The sequence below is a fragment of the Tupaia chinensis genome, unplaced genomic scaffold, assembly GCF_000334495.1.
Source record: "Tupaia chinensis unplaced genomic scaffold, TupChi_1.0 Scaffold000294_1, whole genome shotgun sequence".
In the NCBI taxonomy this organism is placed as follows: domain Eukaryota; kingdom Metazoa; phylum Chordata; class Mammalia; order Scandentia; family Tupaiidae; genus Tupaia; species Tupaia belangeri.
Window position 1 is genome coordinate 1,261,805 of NW_006159779.1, and position 26,901 is coordinate 1,288,705.

The window sequence follows — 26,901 nt, forward strand, 5'->3', positions numbered from 1 at the left end:
GGGGCTGAACCCCCACCGGTAGAGGAGCTGGCCCCCCCAGCCCATCGCGGCAGGGTCTCCCGGTGCCCTACAGACTCCCAAGCCAGGCTGCACCGGTTCGAATCCCGCTTGTACCTCTTCCTAGGTGTGTGGTCTTTGGCACATTTTGGCCTCTCTGTGCCTGGGTTCCTTCAGTGCTCCTGTCTCACTGGAGTAAGGACCGCGGGAGTAGTGTGGGGACAGAGGAGAGAATGACCTGCACTTTTGCTTGGTGGATGTTAACTAGGAGTGTTCCTGTTATTCTCCAGGTCTCAAATGTCTCTGGAGCTCCAGAACTCATAGCCCTTTGACCCCTGATGGGAAATGTTGGAAAAGACTTAAAACAGCAGAAAGGGTGACCTTTACAAAGGCTATTGACCATTGTTCGTGAGACAGAAGCCTTTGTTAGAACGAGGAAGCTGGAGTAGCTGAAATTCAGACATTTGACGCTGATGTGGAAGGAAACTATTTGGGAGCGTATAGACTTTCATTCCAGAAATGATACTTTGGGATGTGTACAAAGTTGAGTGTACTGGGTACTCTCTACTTTAAGAGAGCCAGTTTTCAGGGATGGTAGTCAGGATCTCCAGGCACCTTCCCGGGGCGGGGGTGGGGGGCAGAGCTATACACTGGGGTAGGAGCTGGAGGGCACCCACACATGCCCAGCACCTTGCCCAGCAAGATGGTGGTGGCCAGCCAATTGCAGAGCCAAAATTTCCATTTTTATATCCTTCAGGTCCTCAGCTCTCAGGAGGGACCGCCATAGTTACCTGTTGAGTCAAATCCTAATCACTCATGTCCTGTGACTTCAGCCGGTGGGAGAAGGGATCCCCTCCTGAGCTCCTTCTCTGACACCTCTTGTGCCCCTCATTTTGCAGACATTGACGAGTGTGAGAATGACTACTACAACGGGGGCTGTGTCCACGAGTGCATCAACATCCCAGGGAACTACAGGTGCACCTGCTTTGATGGCTTCATGCTGGCACACGATGGACACAACTGCCTGGGTGAGTGATGCAGCCATGCCCAGCCCCCTGGGCACCGCCTGCCCCCTCTCGACTCTGGCTTGCAGAGTTAGGGGCCGGGGGAAGGCTTGCCCCCATTTGGCTCCTTGTGTTAGGTTACCAGGGCTGCTAACAGCAGTTCTCACAGACTGTGATTTCAACTTCAGAAACCTGTTCTCTCACACATGGGGAAGCTAGAAGTCTGAATTCAAGGTTTCAGTAGGGTTGGTTTCTTCTGAGGCTGCCAGAGAGATTGTCCCAGGCTTCTGACAGCCTCTGGTATTCCTTGGCTTGTCGATGGCATTCCCTGTGTCTTCACATCATCTTAGCTCTAGGCATGTCTGTCTCTGTGTCTGTTTCCCTTTTCAAATTCTTTATTTTTACATTTAATTTTAGTTTTTACTATCAGGTACATGTGCTCACCAGAGACAGAGACACGTAGAGAGGAAAAGTGAAAAATCACCCCGTAGAGGTGGACAGCCACACTTCAGTACCTTCTCCACCATTCTCTACTCCTGCTTTTGGCCATGTACATACATGCACCCAGCGTGATTTTCATCCACTGAGTCTAGAACTCGGACCACATAGTTGGCAATGTGGGATCCAGCCACTTTAACCTCCATGCCAGCTGCCGGCTCCCAACATTTCCCTTTCTTTTGTGTTACAAGTCATATTGGATTAGAGCCCATCCTAATAACCTCAGTTAACCTGTTCACCTGCCAAGACCCCATATCTGAAAGGGTCATGGTCCCAAGTACTGGGGGTTAGGACTTCAGCATCTCTTGAGGGGATATAGCGTAACCCGTAACGGAAGTGGCTTGCAGTCTGTAATACGAGAACATCATGTCATGGTGGAAAGCACATGGTTCTCAGACAGACATGCCTGTTCCTTCTCTCTGCCACGGGCTCTGGGAGAGCAGGAACACAGCACCAGGAGCGTAGGGGGCAGGGACGTGGATTTGGCGGGAGCATCTGTGAATACAGTATTGGCCTGTCTGGGTCACAGTCCCTTGTTGGTAGAGGGAGGCTGCCAAGGCAGAGATAACATGCAGACAGCAGAGGAGAGCGGCCCACGACAGGGGGCTTGAGGTGGCCAGTGGCTGTTCCTGCCATCATGGCCTCTGTGCTCAGTCTTCTCCTCTCAGAAAGGGGGATAATTAGGTAAACACAGCGTTGTGTGTGGGGCTGACATGGCGCCATGCGAAGTGACGTGACTGGCACCCGCTAGGTGCTGAGTACTCCACAAACCCGCCTTGTCATTACTCTGAGTGACTAACCCTGGGTTTGTGGTGAGACGTTTAGGCTGTTTGCTTTATTGTGTGCACTGGCAGAATCTAGAGGTGATTTGGGGCATACAGCTCCTCCTCCTGTTTTCCTAATTGCTTCCTCAGGGATGTTTCCCCAAAGTGGAACTACTGGGCCAGAGGATCATTTGGATTTGCTATGGTTTTCGATGCAGTGCTAACTACAAGGGCTCAGCTGGCCTGTGTGCCAGCTGCTGTGCTGGTGCGTGGTGTAGGAGCACGATATCCTGGGCACTCTGGAACATTTCCTCGTGGCACCACATTAGCCTTCGATTTCCCTGCCGGGGACTGTTTAATGCATGTTGGACCCCAGACACACTCGTTATGGGAAACAGATCTGTGAGCATATAATTACACTCAAAATATGGGCCCAAAGGGACCAGCAGTTAGCATAATGGCTATGTCGCTGGACTCCCATGTAGTTGGCCGCGGTTCGAGTCCCGGACCCGGTGGCTTAAACTCACGCCGGGCATGTGTACGTGCGTGCGTGCCCAAGATCCCAAGAAGAGAATGGAGGAGAAGGGATTATGGTGTGGCCATCTCCCCTGGGAGGTGATTTCTCACTTTCTATCTCTCTATCTCTCTCTGTTTTTCCAGCAAGCGCAAGCGCCCTATAGCAAAAACCTCTCTGGAAAAAAAAAATATATATATATACATAGATATATAGATATAGGCCCAAACAGAGGTCCGGGCGGCATGCTGTTGCAGCCCAGAGAGGCTTGTGAAGAGCTATCCCTAGATAGGGTGAGAGTGGGGATGAAAAGGGGACGAACAAGGAGGCTTCCCAGAGGAGGCAGCATTGAACAGCATCTCCAAAGGCTGGGGAGAAGCTTGTCGACTCGAGGACACAGCCTGGGGAGAGAGCTGCAGGCAGCTGCTCCCAGTGCTAGGGAGGTTGCAGAGCCCCTGATTAGATTGTGAAGAACTGAGCGTGTGCAGCATTTATTGTACCAAACCCCGGGCTAAGTGTCGCCCAACTATTATCTCACGGAACCCTCCCAAAGCATGAGCGCATAGCTTTCCCTAGTGTTGGCTCCTTTTCCAGGGCATGGAGCACATTTCAGTGACTGAGTAGTCAGTCCAGGCAGAGCTGGCAGGTCCTGGGTGATAGCCAGTGAAAAACAGGCCTTAGGAACAGGATCCCGAACTGGGGCTTAAAATCTGGCTTTCTGGAGGCCGGCAGTGTGAGCCTGGGCCAGTCCCTTCCCCTCTCCAGGTCTGTTTTCTCACCTGTAGAAATGGCTGCACAGTCTCCACCTCGTAGGGTCTCAGGAAGGTTAAATGAGGTGATGGTTGTAGATCGTGTAACAGACTGCCTGGCATAGGACCCGCAAAGCGAAGTGGGCATCGATCACATGATCGGCCTCCAGATGAGACGTGTGGCTGTGACTGCTTAGGTGTCTCCGAGAGCTCATGGGGTAGAGCCCACTGCACTCCTGGGCTGTGTCTGGTGCCCAGGCTCCCCTCCCGGCCGCGGCACTCTGACCTGTGCCAAAGCACTTGTTTGTGAACAGCCTGGCTCTGGACAGCCCAGGTACCCCGAGAGCCTGCGGCACCCCGCATCAGCATCCTCCAGACTGACACGGTCTTTGTGCATATTCATCTCAACAGCCTTCTTTCCTCAGCGTATTGTTTTTGCACTGATTAGAAGAACCAGGTGAGACTCTCCTCCCCTTACTCCACCACGTATGATCCCAGACTGCAGCTTCACATGGCTCTTACTTACACACATGGCTGCCAAGAAAAGGCTCTCTCTGTTGCTTCTCTGCCTTTAGCTGAGGGTAGACCCTTCCCGACAGACTTCTTTTTGTTTGGTCTTTCTCCTCCTTAGGACACAATTCTGACTCTAGAGAAGTCAGACCTTGGTTTTAACCAGCTCTTACCCAGACTGACTATGTGACCTCTGGCTGCTTGGTTGACCTTTTGAAGCCTCAGCCCCTTCATCTGACTGGAAGAAGGGGAGTACTTGGTAGTGTCCAGCCCATGGCAGCAGCCCTCTAAGCTTCAGTTACCCTACCGTGACATGGGTCCGTAATACCTGTCTCACAGGGTCGGAGTGGCCATTACATTTGCAAGTAGGTGTGTAGGGCTATTCATACAGATGGGAACTTCCATCACGTGCTGGGCGTTGTCATCACGTTGAAGCAGAGGACTCGAGCTGGCAGCCTTCAGTCCTCATCTGGCCCACAAACGTGTTTCAGTTACCCGCAGTAGTGATGGTGGTGTTACTACTGAACTGCTTGTCAACACTTAAAAATTAGGGGCTAGCACATGAAAATCAATGTTTCCAGCATCACTCCTGCTCGGCCACCCAGCCCCTGCCAGTTGTGGGACTTGAGGCAGGAGTGCAAATGGAAGCTCATGTCCCCCGTGCCTAAATACTTTAAAGTAATTATGAAGCTACAAAACTAGAATCTATTCTCTATTTCTTCTCCCTTTACCGATATTCCTTCCTAATGACCTGGAAGGCTAGAATTGAATTTAGAATTCTAGGATTCTGGAGTTCATGCCAGAAAGTGGCAGTGTGGGCAGTGCTTGCTCACCACCCGCACCCTGCCACCCCCCTGCAAGCTCCATCCCCCTCTTCTTGAGACTGAGGACACCCTAACCTGCATGTTTAAACTCTAGCCATTCACCCCTCTGAGAACCGACAGGCTTAGGGCCATTTGGGCAGGGAACTGCAGGGTCTCAGATACCCATGATTCCCCTGAGAGTCCCTTCCTTCATGGGAGTGAGGACTGCACCCATAGGAGAGGCAGAGCAGGGATCCCCCAACTGGAGGTTCTTGCCCACATCTCTGTGTGGCTGGCTGCAATGGGAGGGGGCTACATTGCAGCTGCCTGCTTTGAAAAGGGCGTGTGCTCTCCTGTTTGCCCCAGTCCCCACCATTCCCTAGTGCTCACAGCCTGCCAGCTGTGGTCACTTAACTACTTACCTGAAATTGTGTTCCTATGTTTAATGCAGCTTCCAGCACAGGCCTGCCTCTGTGGGTGTTTGGCGGCTGTGAGGCTGCCCAAGTTATAGAAGGTTCTCTGTTCTCACTGCCTTGTGCTGTCCTGCCTGCCTCTGGTCAGTCGCTGAGCTTCACCCCACAAGCCATCACCCGTTGGGAACTGTTAGGTCTTTTTGCATCTTCTTGTCTCCAAAAGTCTGGCTCAAGTGTCTTATCCAGCCAGAGTATTCCTCCCTGAACCACTGCTGAATTCCTCAGGGGTGATGGCTGGGGGCAAACCCCAATCACCCCCAAAATAAACAACATGGCTTGAAAGAGGCCCAAGTTCACTGGGAGAAATGAGGCAGATGGCTTAAGGGTTATTTTCCTCCCTGAGTCTTCACAGTTGAACCTTTTCTTTCCCAAAAACGAGGTTATTTTCTTGTGGAGATGGCTTGCCTGTGACTGTGTCATGGATGGGGGCCAAATGTGTCCTCTGAGGAGCAAAACCCTCTCTCTATTTGACATCTTTATTGAGGAATTTCTCAAATATAACAGAAAATGACACCAGAGGGAATTGAAACCACGATGAGATCTTGCTCAACCCCAAATGGCTGCTTTTAGCTGTGTAATTACTTGAAATAGCAGTAGTTCTGCTTGAAAAATATTATCCCAAACTCCATGCATTTGGACAGCAGAGCAATATTTAGGCTAATAGAATAAGATTTTTTTTCATCTTAAATTAAAACCAGCAGTGGATAATTTCTTCCCGTCTCCACAAAGCAAGGCTCCTTTTTCTCTAAAGCCATTAGTTCACTTGGCCAGATGTTTTCCTCGACCTCCGTCTTTACCTTGACTTACTGAAAAATATGTTTCTCAAGTTGCTCACAGTTTGAGTTTTGGACTTGCCTCTCAGCACGTTTTTTCTCTGATGAAGAGCAGTCGTCTGGAGCCAGGATCAGAAGAGGAATCGATCTGCTGACCAGATCACTCTGTTAGACTGGCTTGAGCCCCTGCCTCTGCCCCCGTGCTGGTCGGTCGTGCCACTTAGTGAGGTGGGGGAACCGGGCTGAGTCTCTGCCACGTGTCAGAGTAGCCCAGGGTGTTGTGCTCATGTCCTCTCATTAGTACTCACAGCAATGGCAGAAGCTAGTAGAGTCCTCTCCCCATTAAGAGCGAGAATGAGAGACAGAGATGGGGTCTGACTATGTCATCCTGCTGCCCAGCCTCCCAATTAGCTGGGATTAAATCCTGCACAGCTATGCCCAGCATCTTCAGGCTGGTCCAGAATCCAAACCTGAACCTCCCGTGCAGCTTTGAGCCTCTCAAGCAGTGTTACTCCCTGTGTGCCACCACAGCCGGGCCTCTTTACAAATGAGGAAGTTGAGGCTCAGAGACGGAATGTGACCTGCTCAGCGTCACACAGGCAATAAGTGATAGAGCTGGCACAAGAGGCCAGGTCTGTAGTTTTGCTAAGGTAAGCTGGCAAGCCTGCTCGTGATGCCCAGAATAGCACCAGCTCCAAGAGGCTAGCCAGGTTCAGGAAGGGGCTCCCTCTCATAGAGTGGTACACCTTGTCCCAAATGTGAGTTCGAGTCATCAAGAGCATTCAGCAAGCCCAGTGTCTGCTAGACCTGGCTATTGTGTTCTAAAAGGCAGAGGGGAACCTTCTCTTCAGAGAGTTCAGGTCAGGGGTGCCTCTTCCCAAAGCCCAGTCTGCTCTCTAGGCCAAGGGGAAAGCTTGCTGCCTGTTGAGGTGTTGTAAGTCACCCTCCAGCCTCCCTTGAGTCATTGTCTTATCCTTATGGCTCATGCAGAGCCCTGCTCTTCCAGAATCCTCTCCTCATGGATCCTATTGCTGTCATAGTAGCTCCTGGTCCTGCACCCACTGGCTCGCAAGGCCCCCAGGTCAGGGTCCTGCCAGCCCTTTCCCATCTGCTCTCACCCTTGCCCACCCGTGCCTCAGGCCCAGCCAGCCTTGTTTGAACCCTCAAGTCCCTCTACACATCTCTATTGCTAATAAGCCGCTGCCCCTGTGTGGTGTGGTGAGGTCCTGTTTGTGTGCAAGATCCACTCCAAACCTCCCTTTTTCTGAAGTCATCTGTGACAACTCCCCATGGCACCTCTCCTCTGCAGCTCTGTATGGGGTGTCCTCTCTTTCTTCCCTGTAAGAGTAATTTGTTTTGTTTCTCTTTCCATTTTCTCACAAGCTCCTTCAGTGTCAGGCATATTGTAGGTGTTTAATTAATGTTGGTAGAGTGGATAAATAGATTGGTTTATAGAAAGGTCTTGTTACCTGAAAACCCTCTCACTGAGCATTCCTCTTTGCTGGGCACATGGCAGAGACAGAGACAGTGAGAGGGAAAGTGAGACATCACCTCCCAAGGGGATGGCCACACCACAATCCCTTCTCCTTTCTCCTCCTGGGATCTTGGGCATGCACACACATGTGCCAGTGTGATTTTCAAGTCGCTGGGTCCAGGACTCAAACTGCAGTTGGCCATATACGATTCAAGCAACGAAACCGCTATGCCATCTGCAGGCTCCCAGTTTCTTGAGGAAGAGGAAAACATTCACAGCCCTCACAAAAGGTGGAAAGCACCGTAATAGCAGGAATACTGCAGCTTCACCTAATACCTAATAATCAGCCATTTGTTTATTTGAAAAAGTTGTTCTGAGCACTTGCTGTGCGCTTGAAAGTGAAAATACATTGAACAAAAGTGGCGACATCCTCAGGTTTACGAGCTTAAGGGGAGAAGGCCGATAAACAAGCAGAGCCACTGGGGGAAAAATAGTAAAACAAAATAAGCTGACAGAAAGCGATGGGAGAGGGGAGAGAGCACGAGTAAGATTGGATTTTGGTTACTATATCAAGAAACACCCCACACTTGGCGGCAGGAAACACCATCTCATAGGCTTTGTGGGTCAAGAATGTAGACAGGGCACAGCAGGATCTGAGGGCTTAGCTACGAAGATGTGAAGGCTGGGGATGGCTGGATGGCCAGGAACTGGAATTCTCTGGAAGCTTCTTTGCTAGGCCTAATGTGGTTGATGCTGGCTGTCAGCCCGTAAACGTGTGGGTATCCTGCCAGGATGGTCTTTCCACATGGGCTGGTGGGAGCTTCCCTACAGAACGGCAGCTGGGTCTCAAGAGAACAGATCAAGGGTATGGAAGTCTTGCAGTGTGGCCTCAGAAGTCTACCAATAAGGGTAGACAAAGGCCCATCCAGACGCGAGGCCAGGAATCGTGAGACGAGGCCTCACTAAGGAACAGGAGGTACCATTTGAAGGTCGAGGAAGGTCCTCAGTCGAGGCAGAAGAGGAAGAAGTGAAATGGCCCCAAGATGGGGACAGGCTAAGCAGGGAGCCCACTGTGGTGGTCTGGGTCAGGGATATCAGTGGCTCAGTTGAGGGTGACAGTAGAAGAGGGGGTGTTTGAACTCAGTCCATATTTAGGAAACAGCCGCGGGAATCGCTAATGAGTTCAATGTGAGAAGTGGGGGGAAAGGATCAAAACCAACTGCTAAGGGGCAGGTTTTTGCCTGGAGCTTCTCTGTGACTATGCGCCTGTGGCTGAGACGGGGAAAGCCTGGAGTGAGAGCTGGGGGACATAAGAATCTGTTCGGCTGAGTTCTATTTGAGATGACAATGGACAGCCACTACGGGGAAAGTGGAGTAGTCAGCCCTGAGCAGATTGCGAGAGTTGTCAGCTTCTGAGTGGCCTCGAACATCCATGCACGTCCCAAAGATTTCGTGAGCACCTGCCCTCTGCCATGCCATCGGCTCCCAGCTGGGAGATAGAAAACATACTTCCTGTCCTCCTGAAGCGCAGAGAGTCATGGGGCCAGGTGATGGAGAAGCAATAAAACCTGACACTGTGAGGCTGACCCCGATGGGACGGTTCCAGGTTCATGTCCCGGGCCCTTCCTGAGTACTCCGGACATGGGCCCATTCCAGGGCTGACTGAAACTGGGGCTGGACTGCAACATCAAGACCCTGTTAAGCGCTTTGTCTGTCTGTCTGTCTCTGTCTTTCTCACTCAGAAAGTAAATCTTTTTTTTTTTTTTTTTTAAGAGAAAAGCATAGGGAATCGCCTTGCCTGGTTTGGAACCCTGAACCCATCACTTCGTGTGACATCGAACAAGTAGGCTAGTTCTCTGGGCCTCAGCCCCTCTTCTGTGAGGCTGGGCTGGGAGCAGTGCTTATTTTGGCAGGGATGCTGGAGAGAGGGAACGAGATGGCCTTCATAAAGCACATACCACAGTGCCTGGCTCCCGAAGAGGCTCAACGGTGCGAGTGAGATAGGATCACTCATTCGGAGAGTGGAGTCCCAGCGCTCTTTAAAGAAGGGGGCTGCCTAGTTAGGCTGCTAAAGCAGCGGGACAAGCCTAGGGCCTGGGCCGTGTATCAAGCCCTTTGACTGGGAAGCCTCAGGCTCCATGTGGTGCTCTCGCTGGAGGAGCTGCTGCTCACAGACACCACCACCACCACCACCACCACCCCGGGCTCAGAGAGCTCTCGCACCACTCCCATGCTCCTCCACCATTCTGGCACTTCTCGTTCAGTGATGCTCGTCCAGCACCCATCCCAGCCGTGGCACGTGCTCAGTGTGTCCCCTAGGACATGTCTTTTAGTTCTTAGAGTCTCAGTTTTGGTCTCTGCACAGTGGGGATGGTCTTCTGTTAGGATCAGAAGAGATGGAAGAGGAGGGTTTGGAAGGGCAAATAGGACTCCTGTCAGGGCATAGCTGTACCTGGGAGAGGAAGTCACCTGTGGACACCTGACAACTCTATGCAGGCACCATGGTCATGCTCTCCCACGCTGGACAGGGCTGGGCTCCGACACGGTGAGCACTCTGACACAGTGAGAGCTCACGCCGCCTCAGTCCCTTTAGAAGGCACTTCTCTGTCATTCTCCGGGGCCGCTGGAGACACTGTGTTGCTCCCTGAAATCCTCTCGAAGTCACGCTCCCGTTGTGCCGTTTGTCTCTATACTACAGCAGCTCAAACGCATTTCTTGCTGGGGGGAGGGATGCTGAGTATTTTAATGTGAAAGTAAACAGCTTCAAGCAATCATATGCTTACTCCATAAGCACCAACATTTCCTAAGGGAAACTCGGGAGGTTCCCTCCTGTCCTCACTGTTCGGGCCCACCTCCCACCAGTCCCTGTCCCCAGTGTGGCCCACGTTTAGGTCCACACACACTTGGCCGGAGGCCTGTGCTGCACAGTACAGGTCAGAGGAGGCCTGCTTCTCTACTTGGTTCCTTCAACCTGTTCATCTGATAGAAATTACCTGGCCTGAGAAAAGGAAGCGCCCTGGACAGTGTTCTTTACCCACATCACTACAGAAATGGGAGGATCCTGGGGCCTGCAGGTGGCATGGTGGTTAAGGTGCTGGACTCCCACATAGCCAACCATGGTTTGAGTCCTGGACCTGGCGACCTGCTTTCCCACGTTCTTTCTCTCTCTCTTGTGGGCGCACATGCCCTGTAGCAAATTTAAAAAATAATAATGATAAATAAAATTAAATAAGTAATTAAAAGAAAGAAATGAGATCCTGCCATGGCCTGTAGGGGAAGCAGACTGATTCCGATGCAATTGTGTTCCAGGGTGAAGAGGCCCTCTACAGCTTCGGGCCCATGGCCAGCTCACAATCCAGGGTGAGGAGACTACAGTGGGGACTTTGCACAGAGGGGGCCAGGCAGATCTTGGGATGGAAGAGCTGTAGGCCAAGAGTCGAGCACTTGGTACTTTTGACTTACTGGAGGACCTTGGGAAACTTCCTGTCTCTCTGTGCCTCAGTTTCCCCCATCATATGCAAAATGAAGAAACGGGATTCAACTAGTAGTTTTCAGATTTCATGGGGTTCTTATAGCAGTGGAACTTTTTTTTAAGCAGGATCATGTAGTGGGCACACTGCTCTGGCTGCAATGGTAGACAAGACAGACCAGAATTAGAGCCCTGCACTCTGTGGGGCTGTGCCCAGCTCTGCAGGGCCCTGGAGCCCAGCTTAGAAGCCTCTGGCTGGTTACTGTGTCAGAGCCCCTCCCCTTCCAACATCGTGTGATGGGACATGGCTTTCACAAGGTTTGGCTCAGGGACAGTGGCCAGGCTCCTTTCTCCACTCTTGTCCCATCCCAGCCTCTGTCTACCTCTCTCCCTCTTTTAGAAACACACTTCCCACATGTTGGACAACTCCCTTCCTGACTAGAACTCTCTTTTTTTTTTTTTTTTGGAGAGGTTTTTGCTATAGGGCATGTGTGCTCACCAGACAGACAGAGAGACAGAAAGCGAGAAATCACCCCCCAGGGGGGATGGCCACGCCGCAATCCCTTCTCCTCCATTCCCCTCTCGGGATCTTGGGCATGCATGCACACATGCCCGGCATGAGTTTTAAGCCACCGGGTCCAGGACATGAACCACGGTTGACTATGTGGGAGTCCAGCAACATATAGTAGCCATTACACCAGCTGCTGGTCCCACCCTCTTTGCTTTTCTAGAGTACCCTTGCACCAGCAGCTCCTTCAACCCAAATTGCCCTCCCCAGTCTCCTCATTAACTCTTTGTCTGGCTGTTCCCCACTGTCCCATGGGATTTGCCTAAGGCCTCAGCCCTTCAAGAAAACCTCCCTGAGCCACATACCCTCCCCTGGCTTCCCACTGACTCAGCCTGGACTCCAGGACTGGCAGCTGGGCGTCTTGGGTGCATTTCTCTCTTCCTCAGGAACACCTAGGGCCCTGGGCTCCCGGCTGACATAGCTCTTCCTCCAGCTGAGGAGCAGACTTGTTTGCCTGACAGAGGGATGGACTCCTGGCTAGGTAAGAGGCAGAATATTTCCTTCTGACCATCAGATGGAGCATGGGGCCAGCAGGTGACATACAGGTTAAGGTAACTGGATCCCACAGACCAACTCTGCAGTTTGAGTCCTGGGCCCAGGCGCTTGTGCGTATATTCCCAACATCCCAAATGGAGACTGGAGAAGAGGGGATTGCACCGTGGCCATCCCCCCAGGAGGTGATTTCCCATTTTCCCTCTTTCTTTCTGTCTCTCTCTGGCAAGCACACGCACCCCATAGCAAAACTGAAACAAAAAGAATGGAGCGTGATTATCAGAGGTGAGCACATAGACCCACCCCTGGGCAGAGCGTCAGTGCCCTCAACTGGACAGGTCGTCCTGGGCCCCGCCCCAGCTGGTAGCACCAGACCCCTCTAGTCTGTATCTCCACGCCAGCTCCTGGTCCCTGTTCTAGACGCGAGGAGAGCGTGGAGCTGGGACTCACTCCTGGTCTGGGGCTAGCTCTCTGCGCTCACCCGTCCTACCTGGAAAGGAGGCACAGGCCATTCCTGGGAGGGGCCCTTGCCATGCACGGAGGGATCTGCTTGCTGGCAGGGGCACTAGTAGGTGTCGGGGGACTTGCGTCCTTCCTCCTTCCTGCTGCCTTTGGCTGTGTGTTTGTTCACTCAGGGATCGTACCACCAGACGAGGCCGCCTTCCATCGGGAGTAGTGTTTGCTAAGAGCCAGACTCTCCTCCTCCCACTGGGCTGAATCTGCTGTCACTCTACCAAGTGCCAATTCCACCTCCAGTAGGTCTCGATTCAGTGGCCGGGAGAATTCCTGCTCTGTCCAGGGCAGAGAAGGCCAAGTCCATAAACAGCAGAGAACACCCGCTGCGGCAGCCAGGCCAGGCCAGCAGACACTTGTCTTCATCTGCTCCGTTGGCAGCCCCACGCCAAGGGCTTGGTCCGAACTCTGAGAAATAAACAAGAAATAAGTGTCTTGTGACGGCTCTTTAAAAATACCCTATTGCCACAACGTATGCCCCAAACCAGACACTGAGCCATGTCCCTAAAAGGGGCCTTAGCAACCTATGAGGGCGTCCCAGAGTCTCCCATCCAGTGCTCCCTCTGCCCACAGCCTTGCTTACCTTGGAGCAGTCTGGGCCCTGGGTGGCATGTGGGGTCACACCGCACTTGGCCAGGCTCAGCTCCGTCTGGGCAGATGCTGCAGTGACCCTCCGCCTAGCACCAGCGGGCCAGGCCCTAGCCGTTTACAGTGGCCATTCGCCAGCCATGCATGGCCTGCCCCAGCATCTCTCCCTGTCACCCTCCTTGTCCCAACCGCATGCAGCTAGAAATAGATGTTGGCAGAGGTGCGTGCGCCCCACTGGCACTGTTTATTTGTGGGAGGTAGGCAGCTGCCAGGGCTGCGACTTGGTCTGGGGTCTTTCGTAATCTCCCAGGGTTACCTTAACCGTAGGAGAGGGTTCTGCAGGCTGCCTCACCCTCCCTCTGGCTCATCAACTCACCTACTGCCACCGGGGTCAGACTACAGTGGAGACCCCTCTGCATGGGCTCCTCCGGGGGTTCTGTTGCCAGTGGGGAGTCTGGCCTCCTTAGCGTGGCAGCTTTTCCCCTATGACCTGGCTCCTGCCTGCCACACAAGGCTTTTCTTCTCTTTTATGCTCTCAGAAATGCCAAGCCCTTTTCTGGGCACCCGCTCCCATCCCAGTGTCTGCACATACAGTCCCCCTCGCCCGGCCTGAGCCCTCCAGTTCTCCCTCCTGCGCACCCCCAGGCCCCAGGCAGAAAGGCTTGCTCCCTGTTCTCTGCTCCCCTTGCCCCTCTGGCTCTGTACTCGGTCAATGGGAGTCAGACCAAGTTGCAAACATCTGTTTACTTCTCCGTCTTCCACACGTGTAATAATTATACAAAAACAGACAAATCAAGAAAAAAGAAAAATAATTCCCCCATTGTCTCACTGCCCCAACAGATCAACAGTTTTCATGGCCTGACGTCCATGTCTGATACTGTCTGGGCATGGACATGACTTTATATGGTTATAACCATCACACTACGTTCCTAGGCTGCTTTTCCCCAGTGTTCTATCAGACCTCTTTTTTTTTTTTTTAACAACTGATAATTGGTTTATTAAAATAGCTGACTTAGGCATCTGCAATGGCAACTTCAGCCTCAACTCCTGAGTCAATACTAATGGAAGTAATCTGCCTAACAATCTCAGAAGGACTGTGCAAATCACTGAGTCACCCGAGGACTCTCATCTGGAAACGGTCCCACATCTTAGAACCTTCCCCACAAGGTGTTTTTCCTGTAGTGATTCTCAAAGTCTTGGTAGGTTTCCAGACTGATCCTTTCACCTTGAGATTCTTTCCCTGCACCTCTGATTGAGTCAGCACACACTTTCTCTGGGGACTTTACCTTGCGGCTTGTTAAAGTAATTCTTTTTTTTTTTTTTTAACTTTTTTGGTTTTTTTGCTATAGGGCGCATGCGCTCGGCAGAAAGAGAGAGACAGAGAGACAGACCGTGAAAAATCCCCCCCCAAGGGGGATGGCCATGCCACAACCCCTTCTCCTCCATTCTCCTCTCTGGATCTTGGGTACACATGCACACACGCCCGGCGTGAGTTTAAGCCACCGGGTCTGGGAATTGCACCGCAGTCGACTACATGGGAGTCAAGCAACATAGACATTACGCCAACTGCTGGTCCCCTGGTTGAAGTAATTCTGATTCAGTGACTGGTCACCTCTGGCTCCCTGGATGTTTTTCCAGTATCTTTAAAAGCCTTGGCTATGGCGCGACTCCCTGACCAGCTTGGTCCTCAGCGAGCGTGAACAGCCATGAGTCAGGAGCAGGAGCAGGCCAGTCAGGCTCCACGGCACCTGTATCCACGTCTTCCACGAGACCTGTTTCCACTGTTGCCATGTAATCAGGTAGCTGAGACGTGGGCGTGGAATCAAAGCCAGGATGTGGGGAGCCAACATCCAGTGGGCACTGAGTCACAGCTGAGCCCTGTGACCATCTGGTTGGGACAGCAGAAGCCCCAGGAGAAAGGATCTGTAACACGGCAGGCCGCTGTGAGTGTCCATACCTGCCAGCTCAAGGGTTCTGAGATCAGTCTGACATGAGCTGGCCCTCAGAGGGCTCCCAGGCCGTGAGGAGAAATACTCCCAATGTGGTGACCTTGGGGTAATGAATACCAGGGTGTGTACACAGGGACAGCGCAGGGTTGGGCAACTCATGCTGTCTAGGAGGAGAAAGTCCCCATGCACGATGGAGACAGTGATGGGGGATACTTTAGGGGACGTGAGCAGTAGGTGCAATGCCTGGAGTTGGGGAGTTCTCAGCCAGATGAAGAAGTGGCAGGAGTAGGAGTAGCATGAACAAAGGTGGCCTTGGCCAGGCGAGCCCCAGCCATGCCAAATCCTGTGGGTCTGAGACCTAGAGGTTTGTACGTGCAAGTGCAGGCACATTGGGATCACCAGTGGCTGCACAGTCCGGGCATCCGGACTCAAGCCTTGTACTCGCCCTTCCTGCCACCACCGCCAGGGTCCTCCGTCTGCTCCAGCCTCTACACACACACAGAGACCACACACACAACACACATGTGTGTGCACACATGCACACACCGCACACACGCGGCCCCCTGCATTCCTACCACCACCAAGTTGGTCCACATGTAGCATAGACTCCCCTGCCTCTCTGCTCAGTCTGCCTGGTCCCTCCTCCCCATGGCAGAGCTTGGACCCCACTCAGGAATTGATACAAGGGATCCTCACAAAGTTGATGGAAAATGCATATTACAAAAAAATTGTATATGGATTTCAGTCTTTTTGTTGCACCAAAATAAACTTGTACTTAATTCCATTCTGCTGTGAACATTTGGCAGTTCCTGAATATGTATCACTCTGCCTACATCCTCCCCACCTCTCTGCCTCTCAAACGACAGCTCCCTGAGGGCAGGCTTTGACCTCTCTACTGCTTACCCTGCACCAGCGTGCTGCTTTAGACCCTTGTTAACAAATGAACAAATGAACAAACAGGTGTGGCTTGTCAGGAAGGTTCTCTGGGGACGGAGATGGCCTTGGGAGAAATGATTGCAGATGAGGCCACTGCGTGTGCAAACACTCTGGGGCAGAAAATCAGTAAGCTGTGTGCACATTAAGCAGGGTCCAGCAGGGGACGGTGAGTAAAATGCTCAGTAGTCTTTGATCTGGGTATCCCGTTTCTGTGAATCTGTCTGCAGGCAATAATCCCTAAAACAGAAAGGGCCAGCACAGCCCAGATGTGGCCTTCCCGGGGGAGTTGATTCACAGGATGAAATAGAAACAGCTGCACCAAGGGCCAAGGTAGGAAGTCACTTGCTGACTGGACAAGCAGCAAGCAAGCAGGGTGGCCAGATTCACGCTACAGCTCACACACGTCGTAACTCAGCTCTGGGTGCAGAAGGACGTAAAGAATGTGCGCAGAACCACTGGTTACGGGCAGGAGACCGTCCTCATGCAGTAGGAGGCAGGAACACACTGATGCTTGAGGTGGTGGTTGTACTGTAGGGTTGTCGGTCCATTTTTCACTGCCCTTTAAAAATTCTTGGTAGGTTCAAATCTTGAGAAAATAATCTACTGGGCAAGTGATAGGGAGCATGCTAAGTCTTGTGGGGAGGGGTGCATGAAGACGAAGTGGCCACAAACTTGGACTGCAAAGGATGAGGTTAGCTGTAGGGTGTCTTCCCAGTGCTTCAGACAAGCCCAAGGACCTGCTCTTGTGTGGAGTTCCCCAGCACCCCTCCACCTCTGCCCCCTGCAGCTCTGTATGCCACCTGGGCATGCTGATACTGAGAAGACAGACAGACCCACTCTTAGTCTCCTTCATCTGGTCGTCACCACGTGACCTGCCCCAGAACCTGACTGAGGGCGGGGAGGAGCCAATTAAGGAGCCCCCAGGATGTGGAGCAGGAGGCTGAGTGTCTGCACCAGGGCAGCCACAGCTCTGATGTGCTGAGGGTTTTGCCTTTGTCAAGGGCTCGCCCACGGGGACTGGTGTGCAGGTGGAGGGCACCGGCAGGGAGCGGGCAGAGTGTGAGCAGCCACATGGTACCACTGCACCCCCCACCCATGCAGGGGCCTGGATTTTCCTCTGGACACTTCAGGGGGTGGAAGAAAACACTGACTTTTATTGGGAAGAATGAATGCCTAAAGCTTCAAGATTCCAGATGGTACTGAGGGCAGAGAGTAGGTCAGGAGGGACGGCCTGGCCAGAGGACCTGTGTCCAGAGAGCTCCTGGGCCCCTCCTCAGTACAGGGGAGTTTTACAAGGAGGGGAACTTCCCCTGCACCCCGCCGCAGGCCATGGAGGTAATCACATCCAGCCGGGCCTGCTTTGGTCGGCTGTTCATTAAGAACGCTGTCAGCGGTTCCCCTTTCTTGTCTCAGGGCGTCTCACTTTGGTTCCACGGTTTGTTTGTTTGGTTTCCCTCCTTCCCTCTCTCCAGTCCTCCATTCTTATCCCCATCAAAAGACATTTTTAAAAACTCCAGTGCCTCCCACAGATGTCCAGCCAGGCTCGCATTCACAGCTGTGCTGTCGGAGGCCTGCGGCTGGGGATGAAAGCACCCAATCCCCGTCCTGGCTCTGTCATTCCTAAGCTGGGAACCATGGGCGGGCTGCTCATGCCCAGAGCTCCTGGTTTTAGCAGCCAGGAGGTTAAATGAGATGCTGAAGAGAGAGTACCCAGCACAGAGCAGAGTTCTGGTGTGGGGTCCTTCCACCTCCTGCAGCCTCTCCCCGCCTCTGCCATAGAGCTGGACGGAAGGATCGGCCTTGCCTAAGGGATTCTAGGCGGTCAGGGAAGCATCATTGAGGAGGGAACCTCCAGTTGTCTCGAAAGCCCTCCCTCCACCCCTGCTTCCTCAAGTACTGCCAGCTGAGTGGCTGGCTGGTCCTGTGCCAGCGCAGGTTCTCAGGGAGCAGGCCCCTCAGCTGCACTCGTTACTGAGACCCCGGTGGAGCCTTCATTCTGAGTGGCTTTAGTGGCAACCCTGGTCCTGTGCCAGCGCAGGTTCTCAGGGAGCAGGCCCCTCAGCTGCACTCGTTACTGAGACCCCGGTGGAGCCTTCATTCCCGAGCAGTTGTGAATGGCCTTGAGCACTGAAGCCACAGGCTGACAGTGACCGGGGGGCATCTGCCTGCGCCACCGCCACCCCCCCTGAGCTCCCACAGCTGCCCACGAGCAGAGCTCAGTCCCGGGCACAGCTCAGGCAGGTGGGGGAGCACCACTCTTTGGCCAGCCCACCCCCGTGCCCCCTGACGTGCTGACCTCGGTGCCTCACCCCGGTACCCCTCAGCACCAGCACGTGCTCCTGCCACTGACCAAAAGCTGCTTCCTGGTGTGGCCCCAGGACTGCAGGGCTGTGAGTAGGTTTAGACAGCCCCTATTGCAGGCTGGTGCAGAGGCCTTACAAGTCAGCCCCAGTGGGATAGGCTAGAGCCAGGCCTCCAGAGAGCCAGGCTAGAAGCCACACTTGGGCAGCGCTCAGTCAGGCAACATGTGCTCCAAGCGCTGTTAAAACTGGGGTGCAGTGGTGCTCAGGAAGTGCGCTTCCTGTTCTCTGTATTGCTGCGTAAAGATAGAGACATGGCCACCAAGAAAATATTGGGTTGTCAGGAAAGTCATTTTTGCATAGAAAAATACGTCATGACTTTCCTGACGACCTGGTACCAGGTAGACAGAGGTACTCTGAAGGAAACGGCAACAGATGGAGCAGCTTGCCGCTGCTTTAGATGAGCAGGCAGGGAGAGCGTGCGGGGAAGTGACGCGAGAGCTGACGTCTATAGGAGGACAAGCCAGGCCTGCCAGGATGGAGCAGAGCAGCCCCTCGGAGGAGCAAGTGCGCGGCTCCTGAGGTGGGAATGGTAGTGTGGGCAGAGGAGAGCTGGGATGCTGCATGGCTAGCCAGGCAAGCAAGGAGGCAGCTGGCGGGGAGTGTGGCAGAGGAGTTCCTGGAGACTTGATGGGGTCCAGGGAAGGGATTAGTGCTCTTGAGGCTGAAGACGGGGTGGCATAGCTGGCTGACTCTGAGGGTGCTGTGTGGAGAGGGTGACCAAGGTGGCAGGGACAGGGGTGGAAGAAATAGGAAGGCCAGCAGGCAGGCAGAGCAGCCATCGCAGGGGTGGGGGGCTGAGGTGGGGTTGTACCCAGGGTTCACTTTGTCGGCCAGGCTGGCAAGACTAGACCTGGTGAAGGATTAGATGCCCGGATGGGAAAAGCAGTACCGAAGATGACCACCAGGCGTGATGAAGCCTTGTGGGCTATGTAGCCATTTGCGAGTTGGGGAAGGCTGAGGGCAGAATCGGCTTTGTTTTGTTCTGTTCTGTTTTCATGGGAGGTGGAGTTCAAATTGGGTCCCTCTTGATGTGCTGTGCCCGTGGGACATCCTGGCACAGGCCCTGGCTTGGCTGTGACGAGACGTGGAGGGCAGTGGAGGAGACAGGCCTCGAGGTGTGGGCAGGAGGAGCAGGTAGGCAGCTGGATGTGAGCAAACTTCCTGGGAAGAGTATGGGCAGGAGGAAAGAATGGTGCCCGAGAGGGTCCCAGGACACACACCGAGCTGGCCTGATCCCCACACACACACACTGAGCAACTGGTGTCCGTGCTGCCCAAGGTCACGTCACAGGAGATAGGCCCCCACGTGTGAACAAAGTATTCGCCAGTCATGGATCTAGTAAGGTCCAGGATCTGGGATAAATGGCAAATTCTTACACCTCGAGACAACCCTACTGAAAAATGAACGAAGGATTTAAGTAGACATTGCTCTAAAGGAGATGCATAAGTGGCCAATAAGCGTGATAAGAGGCTCGACATCATTAGCAGTTAGGGAAAGGCAAATCAAAACTCGAAGGAGACACCACTTCACACCTACTGGGTGCTATTAAAAAACAAGCTCCCAGAGCCTGGAAGTAAGGAATGTTGCTGTGGCGAATTTGGAGATCCCATACTTTCCTGGTGGGAATGTAAAGTGATGTCACCGTGTGGAAAACAGTGGGCAGTTCCTCGGCAAGTTAAACACAGCCTCACCAGCAGGGTCTGCCAGGGCCACTCCTAGGTGTGCGTGCCCAGGAGAACTGGGCATGCGTGTCCACATGAACGCTGACATGCAAACGTTCCTGTCTGCGTTCTTTATGAGAGCTGAAAAGCAGAAGCAGCCCAAGTGTCCATCAGTAGTGAATGAAGAAACAAAACATGTCTAGCCACTTAGTGGAATAGTCTTCCAGGCAGGAGAGGGAACTGAGCTCTGCGCAGGCTACAAATGGACGAACCTTGAGGACATGCGACGTGAAAGCCGACAGACTCTGAAGGACAGATACCATAGGAATCTGTTTATAGGGAATGTCCAGAACAAGCAAATCTGTAGACTGGAAGTAGGCTTGTGATGCCAGAGAGCTGGGGCCAGGGACATGGGGTGATGGCAGCGTGCTGCACTTGGCTAGGAATGAGGCTGCACAGCGCCGTCAGTGTGCTGCAAACCTCTGAGGCGTACCTGTCTGTTTGCTTGTGCTATAGGCTGCGTGTGTTTGCCAGAGAGAGGAATCACGCCCATGGGGAGGGAGAAGAGGATGGCCACACCACAGTCCCTTCTCCATTCTCCTCTCAGGATCTTGGACACTCATGCACATGTGCCCAGTGTGTTTTTCAGGCCACCAGGTCTGGGATTTAACCCACGAAGTCAGTTGTGTGAGAATCCAGCTGCCTTAACCACCATGCCACCGGCTGACCTGCCGTGTACAGTTTAAGGTGGTGAGTTAAATCTCAACAGCCACACAGAATGGCTGGAGAAATAAGAGGCAGCGTGTGCGGAGCCCGGGAAGGCCGTCCACCCTCTCCAAGCAAGCATGTGCACAGCTCTGTGGCGAGTTCTGGGCCAAATCTAAGCACCCTGGTAAGCTCGGGCCCCCCAGGTGGGGAGCAGGCCAGAGACAAAGTCAGGAGGCAAGCAGTTGAGGAAACAAAGCCGCTTCGCTGGCAGCCCGGAAGGCCGAGGTGGGACTGAGCGCACCTTCGTGATGTAATTGTTGCTTTTCCAATTTGGAAGGGAATCCACAGTCCCCAGAGTATGTGCACAGCCATGATTTTCCGAGGCACTGGCAACAGCTTATCCATAGTTGCTAACATGTACAGGTGGTTCGTGTGTGTCAGGCAGCCTGGTAAGTGCTACACCTCTTATTTTCTTTAGTCCCAAAACACCTCAGATCCTACTATTATCTGTTTTATAGAAAAAGAAACCAAGAGCCAAATGAAAAAGTGACCTGCCCAAGACCACAGAGCAGGTGACTGAATCCCGTCGCCCACCTGATAAGACTCGTGGAGCGAGAGTCCAATCCCATAGGTCTAGGTCGTGGTCATGGGTGACATTGTGTAGATAACTAGGTAGCAGACTTTCTGTCCTTAGAGATGCAGCAGCAGGGGACCTTGGGGCCCAAGGGGGATGGGGAGCTGGAGCTGGGCTGAGGCAGGGCTTGCCAAGCAGGCCCTGAGGACCACCAGGATCCGGCAGAGCTCTGGTCTCTGCTGGGCTGGCTCCTTGGGACTGGCTGGTCCGGGATGCCAGCCCCGCCACTCCCTACCTCATCTTCCAGTGTCTTTTGCACACAGCCAGCCCTCTGGGGAGTCAGGAGTGCAGGAAAGCCTCAGCTGATGCCCAGACCAGGAAGCAGACAGGTCCTGGGAGACCACAGTTGTCCCTCCAGCCTGCCTGGGCCAGCAGCTTTGACAGCTCAAGGAGTGTTCTGGATTTGGCAGAACCCAGGCCCCAAAGCTCTAAGACCCATGTGTATTTTACCCGAAGTCTAATCCATCTGGTTCTCATTTATTTACACTTAACTCATCAAATGCAATTTTGCAAGAGCCGCTCGATAGCCAAGAGGCTTTTCTGCCTAAGCTGCCCTTCTGAAAGGAGCGAGGGAGGGCTGGGGCCTCAGCCCTCAGGGACCAGGTGGGAATGCTCAGTGTTGAAGGGCAAGTTTTGGTTCCTGAGCAGGGCTGGGCACCTCTGCCTCTGTCTCCAGCCCCTGGGCAGGAGCTGGGACACTTAAACCAGCATAGGTCCCAACACACAGTGGGTCCAACACATAGTAGGTCTTGGGCATCATGAAAGCATTGGTGGGTGCAAGCAGAACACAGAGCCTCTGTTCTGAATCGTGAAACATTCATGGGAAACACAAAGCAACAAAGCTGGATCCAGAATAATTTTCAGTTATTATAAATAACCGCAAACCTGAAGTCTCAGTCCAAAGTAGGACAGCCAGCCAGCTATTAATACAAACAAACATCAGCATCTCGGGCCAAAGCGTAGACCTCACGGGCACACAGTCCTGCCTGTGGGGTGACGTGGAAGCAGACCAGCCTACAGCCTGCCGGTCGACTCTGGAAACTCTTCCTGCTGGAAAACCACGTCAGTCACAGCCTCCTCCCAGACCTGACCCGTGTGTGTGTTGGGGGGTGGGGGCCGCGGTGTGGCAGTCAGTGCTGTGGCTGAGCACCTTCTGCTCCCCACGCCAGTGCTCGTACACACTGAGGGGGCCTGACCCTGTTAAGGCCCGATCTTTGGTACCAGCATACCGGGTCCTGTTCCCACTCAAGTCCTCACAGTCCAGCAGCTACTTCACTGAGAGGGGACTGGGGGCCTGGAGACCAGGAGAAGTGTGCAGTCTACACTTGAGGGAAGCTGGGGTCCAAGCCAGGCTATGCCATGGTAGTGGGGGAGGCACACGGGAAAGGGAGGGATGAGGAAAATCAGCAGCCTTGAAGACTGGGTGGGCAAGGGTCAGAAAGGAGCATCTAGGACCAGATGGCTCTCAGCCCGGGTGGCTGGTGGGGCTAGGACCATACACTTAGGCCTTCAGGCTTCCCTGGGTACCCTAGCGTCCCTCTGTCTCCCCCTTCCACTCTCCAGCAACTGTTGGCTGAACCACTGGGTTCCACTATCCCCAGAGCAGCCTTCTAGGAGCCTGGCCCACACCAGTGTACCATTGTCCCAACCTCAAGCGGCTGTTCTACAGATGTCTCCCAGCCTATCAGCCGAGGGCCCTGAGGCGGGGCCAGTAAGGTTCAGCTTCCTCTCTCTTCCCAGCACCCTCACCTGCCACCCCAGAAGAGGTGGGGGCTCCGTCAATTCTGGTACACACCGTGACGCCTTTGCACAGTAGAGGGGAGCATGTTTTCCTGGGGAGGCTGCAGGCCACTGCCTTATTGAGGGGGACCAGGCTGGACTGGGCAGCCCATGGGAGGCTGGTGCTGGTTCCTCACAGAGCTGGGGCTTTTGGGAGCCTCTCTCCACTCTACACCCTTCAGTTCTGCTGCCAAGGGAAAGGGTGTCTGGAGAGGAGCCCCCCAAAGCCTGCTTCATAGCTCAATCCCCATGCCAAGGCACCCCCATCTCCTGAGAATGTTTAGCTGTGGTCATAAATAAAGAGGAAGGATCGTGAGCTGCCAGCAGGACCCAGGCGAGAGTACTCGCTCCCCCTGCTCCACCCAGAGCCTGCTCAGAGAAGCAGACCCTGGGCTGGACAGGCCCACTCAAGGCCCTCATGCACGCAAGCCAAGCCCAGCCTGAGGCTTCTGTGCTCCATGATGCTCCGCTCACCAGGCTATGGGGGCATGCAGACAGGGCCGAGGGTTTCAAGAGCCCTGCAGGCCTGCAAGGGGAGTGGCAGTGCGACAGAGCAGTGTGCCTCCTCGCCCAGGATCTGGCTCTCCTGGTCACTTGCGCCCAACATTCAGAACCCCAGCAGTCACTTCTCCCTGGTCACTTCCTGTGGGAGTAGTCACAGGCTCTTCTCCCTGTGCCATCTGGCTTATCCTCCTGACTCCTGGTCACCCTCTCAGTCTGACCCTCTGCGGAGAGAAGATAGGAAGGAGACTTGGGTCTGTCCTCACGGTCGGTCGAGCAAGGGCAGGACAACCCTGCTGGGCTGGAGCAGGGGGAGAGGGAGCAGGCGGGCCTGAGCTGGAAGCCAGGCTGGAGTGAGCGCTACAGGGCACAGGAAGACCATGCAGAGGAGGGGTTTTGCACTGAGCACTGGCACGGTGCACACGGGGTCAAGGTGGTTGTAAGCATATACGCTCACTGCCGCAACTAGGTCTTGTCCAGAGAAGACAAATCAGGGAAGAGCAGAGTAAGGCTCTGACTTGGGCCCATGGGGCTTTATGTTCCCCTTCTGCCTCTTTCATGGCTTTGGGCAAGTCTCTTCCCCTCTCTGGGTCTCGGTTTTCTCATCTGAGAACCAGGTATGATAATCCCTGGGCTGTGGTGCTGAACCTGGCCTTAGACAGTGGCTGAGTGCCTGAGCTGGAGCCTGGCCAGCAAGGAGTGCTGCTGTTTATGCCAATGAGCCTGCCAGCCTTCATGCTCACTCGGGTTGGGATCTCACATGGGAGCCAGCTGCCCAGGCTTCAGTGCACGGGATGGTTGGCTTACAGAGCAGAGGAAGAAGGGACCTGCCATGTCATGACACTCCAGGAGGGCTTTCTGGACAGTCCGCAGTCTGTGTGCTCTGGGGGCACGTTTTCTGGACCGGGCAGGGCTCAGGTAGCCTGGCTCTGGGCGTGGGCTCTTGCCCTGAGGCCACTTTCCTAATGGTGTGCCCAGTGCCAAGGGACCGTGGAGCAGTGTGCTCCACCACGGAGAAGGCCAGAAGACCAATACCATGGTGCCGTGCCAGGCTTGGCAAGGGCCTCAGGGGAAGCCAGTCTGTCCCAGGTCCATTGGGAGTCTGCTCACAGACCCAGTGCCCCAGTCAGTCACTCTGCAGACCCCACTGGAGTTCTGTTTGGAGGGCTGGAGACAAAGGGGTGCAAGGAGGTGTGAATGGAGTCCCAGGCCCTTAATCCAGCCCCTGGAGAAACTGGTAACAGCCTCAGGCTACCCAAAGAAATTCACCAGCTATGAGTGTAGGATGGGGCCTGTGTTTGGACCACAGTGGAAAAGGGTGCAGGGGCAGCCCCCTCTTCCCGCCTGCTTAATGTTGGGGCTTTGTCATTTGGGAGTGAGGAAAAGAATTGTTTACATGACCTTGCATTTGTTTCACATTATTCATCAGTGTTGCAAGTCATTGTTCCCTACTAGTGTAAACAGGCCTGTCCCAAGGCCCAGCCACCCTGCCAGGTCACTGGAGGTTTGTCACTGCATTACATCAGCTGCCCTTGGGTTCTTAGCTTTCAGGAGTGAGGAGCTGGCCAGGCCAGATGGCCGCAGATGGGTGGCACCCGGCGCTCATTCATGGTGGGGACAAAGTAGCCCTTCTGCTACTTTGAATTCATTCTACCCATGAATTCAGCTTTCAAGGGTCCGTATCAGTTTTGTTTGCTTTCCAGTTGAGCCTTTATTAGGGCTGGGAGAGCTGAGGAACAGAGAAAGACGCTGGGAACTATGGGAAGAAGGTGAGGCCTTTCTTGGGAGGCACCCAGCCCCAGCCCCAGTCCTGCAGGTGTGCCAGGACAGGGCAGAGCCACTTCTCATTGGTCAAGGTCTCATGGGGCCAGACATGGGACTCACCCCAGGGACAATGGTCCTTCTTGATGCTGCTCATGGATGCTGCGTGTGGGGTTCACGAGCTGACACCCAGAGGTCAGCTGACGTTATGTGGAGCCGAATCTGTATGACACGAACACACTTGCCAACTCAGCCAGCTTAGCAGGGGCACAGCACATGCTATGGAGTGGGACAGCAATTTGCATCCTGCCCCTGCTCTGACCTGCTAGGTGAGTGCTCTGTGCCTCCGTTTCCTCCTCTGTAAGGCGGAGTCAGCAGCATGGCCTCCGCACAGGTTTCTGTGTGGATCCAGTGAGGCCCAGCACCTGACACCTGATAAACCCTCCAGGGAGATCAGCTTCGCTGTGTCCTCTCAGTTGTGTGGGGCACGGTAACTGGCCCGGAGCTGTTTGAGGTCTGGTCTGGGCCAAGACAGAGGCCGTCTCCTGCAGAGGAGCAGAGGGAAGGCAGCCGCCCCAGCAAGAGTGACTATGATGGTGGGCCTTTAGAGTCATCAGTAAGGCTGTGGGGTGGAGGAATGTGTGTGCAATACTCCATCTCAACCTCGGTTATGGCCATGCAGTGCCTCTCAGCCAGAGCCACCTTTGCTATCCTAGCTGTCACTCCTAGTGGCTTCAAAAGGCCGCCCCCTCTGGCTGCCACCCGACTGACATTTGAGCTTGCCAGAGAACAGTGAGCTGCCTCACAGTCAGCCCCACAGGCAATCGCACGCCTTGGGGTGGAAGATGGCCAGTGTCCCAGAGCCTAAACAGAACCCAGCGGAAATCACTGCAGAGCAGAGGCCTCCGACCGGGCAGCTCACTCCACCAACTCCACCTTCGCCATGCTTTTGTTCCCAATAGTGAAAGATGCTTGTGTGAAGAAGCACTGTACCAAAGAAAGCTTAATACCAGAGAGTGCGTGCGTGCGTGTGTTGGGAGTTAAAGAACTGGCTCGAAGTAGCCAGTAGCTCACGTTGCCTTTGTGTTTTTATATATTCCCTATTAAAATGGCAATACAGACATGGAACGTTAAGGTTTGAGAAGCCCTTCTTTTGTTAAACTGACAGAGGAGGGGTTAGGACATTGGTCATTGAGACACACTGTTCTATTGGGGACCAGAAGTCCGTAAAGAATGCTTTCAGCCAGTAGCACCCTTTCAGCCAGAGGCCTTTGGTTAACAATGGGTGTCCAGGGACCAGCAGTTAGCATAATGGCTATGTCACTGAACTCCCATGTAGCCGACCACGGCTTGAGTCCTGGACCCAGTGGCTTAAACTCACGCCAAGCGCATGTGCGTGCGTGCCCAAGATCCTCAGAGG

General features: G+C 53.8%; 1 protein-coding gene across 1 annotated transcript in view; it reads left to right on the top strand.

Annotated features, from left to right (window-relative positions):
* SCUBE1 (signal peptide, CUB domain and EGF like domain containing 1) overlaps window positions 1-26,901 on the top strand; it is a gene marked incomplete at its 5' end in the record, with an annotated part of 134,161 nt that overhangs the window by 23,143 nt on the left and 84,117 nt on the right. The window contains 1 exon segment of the mRNA XM_014588668.2: window positions 897-1,025. Coding sequence (XP_014444154.1) covers window positions 897-1,025 — 129 coding nt within the window.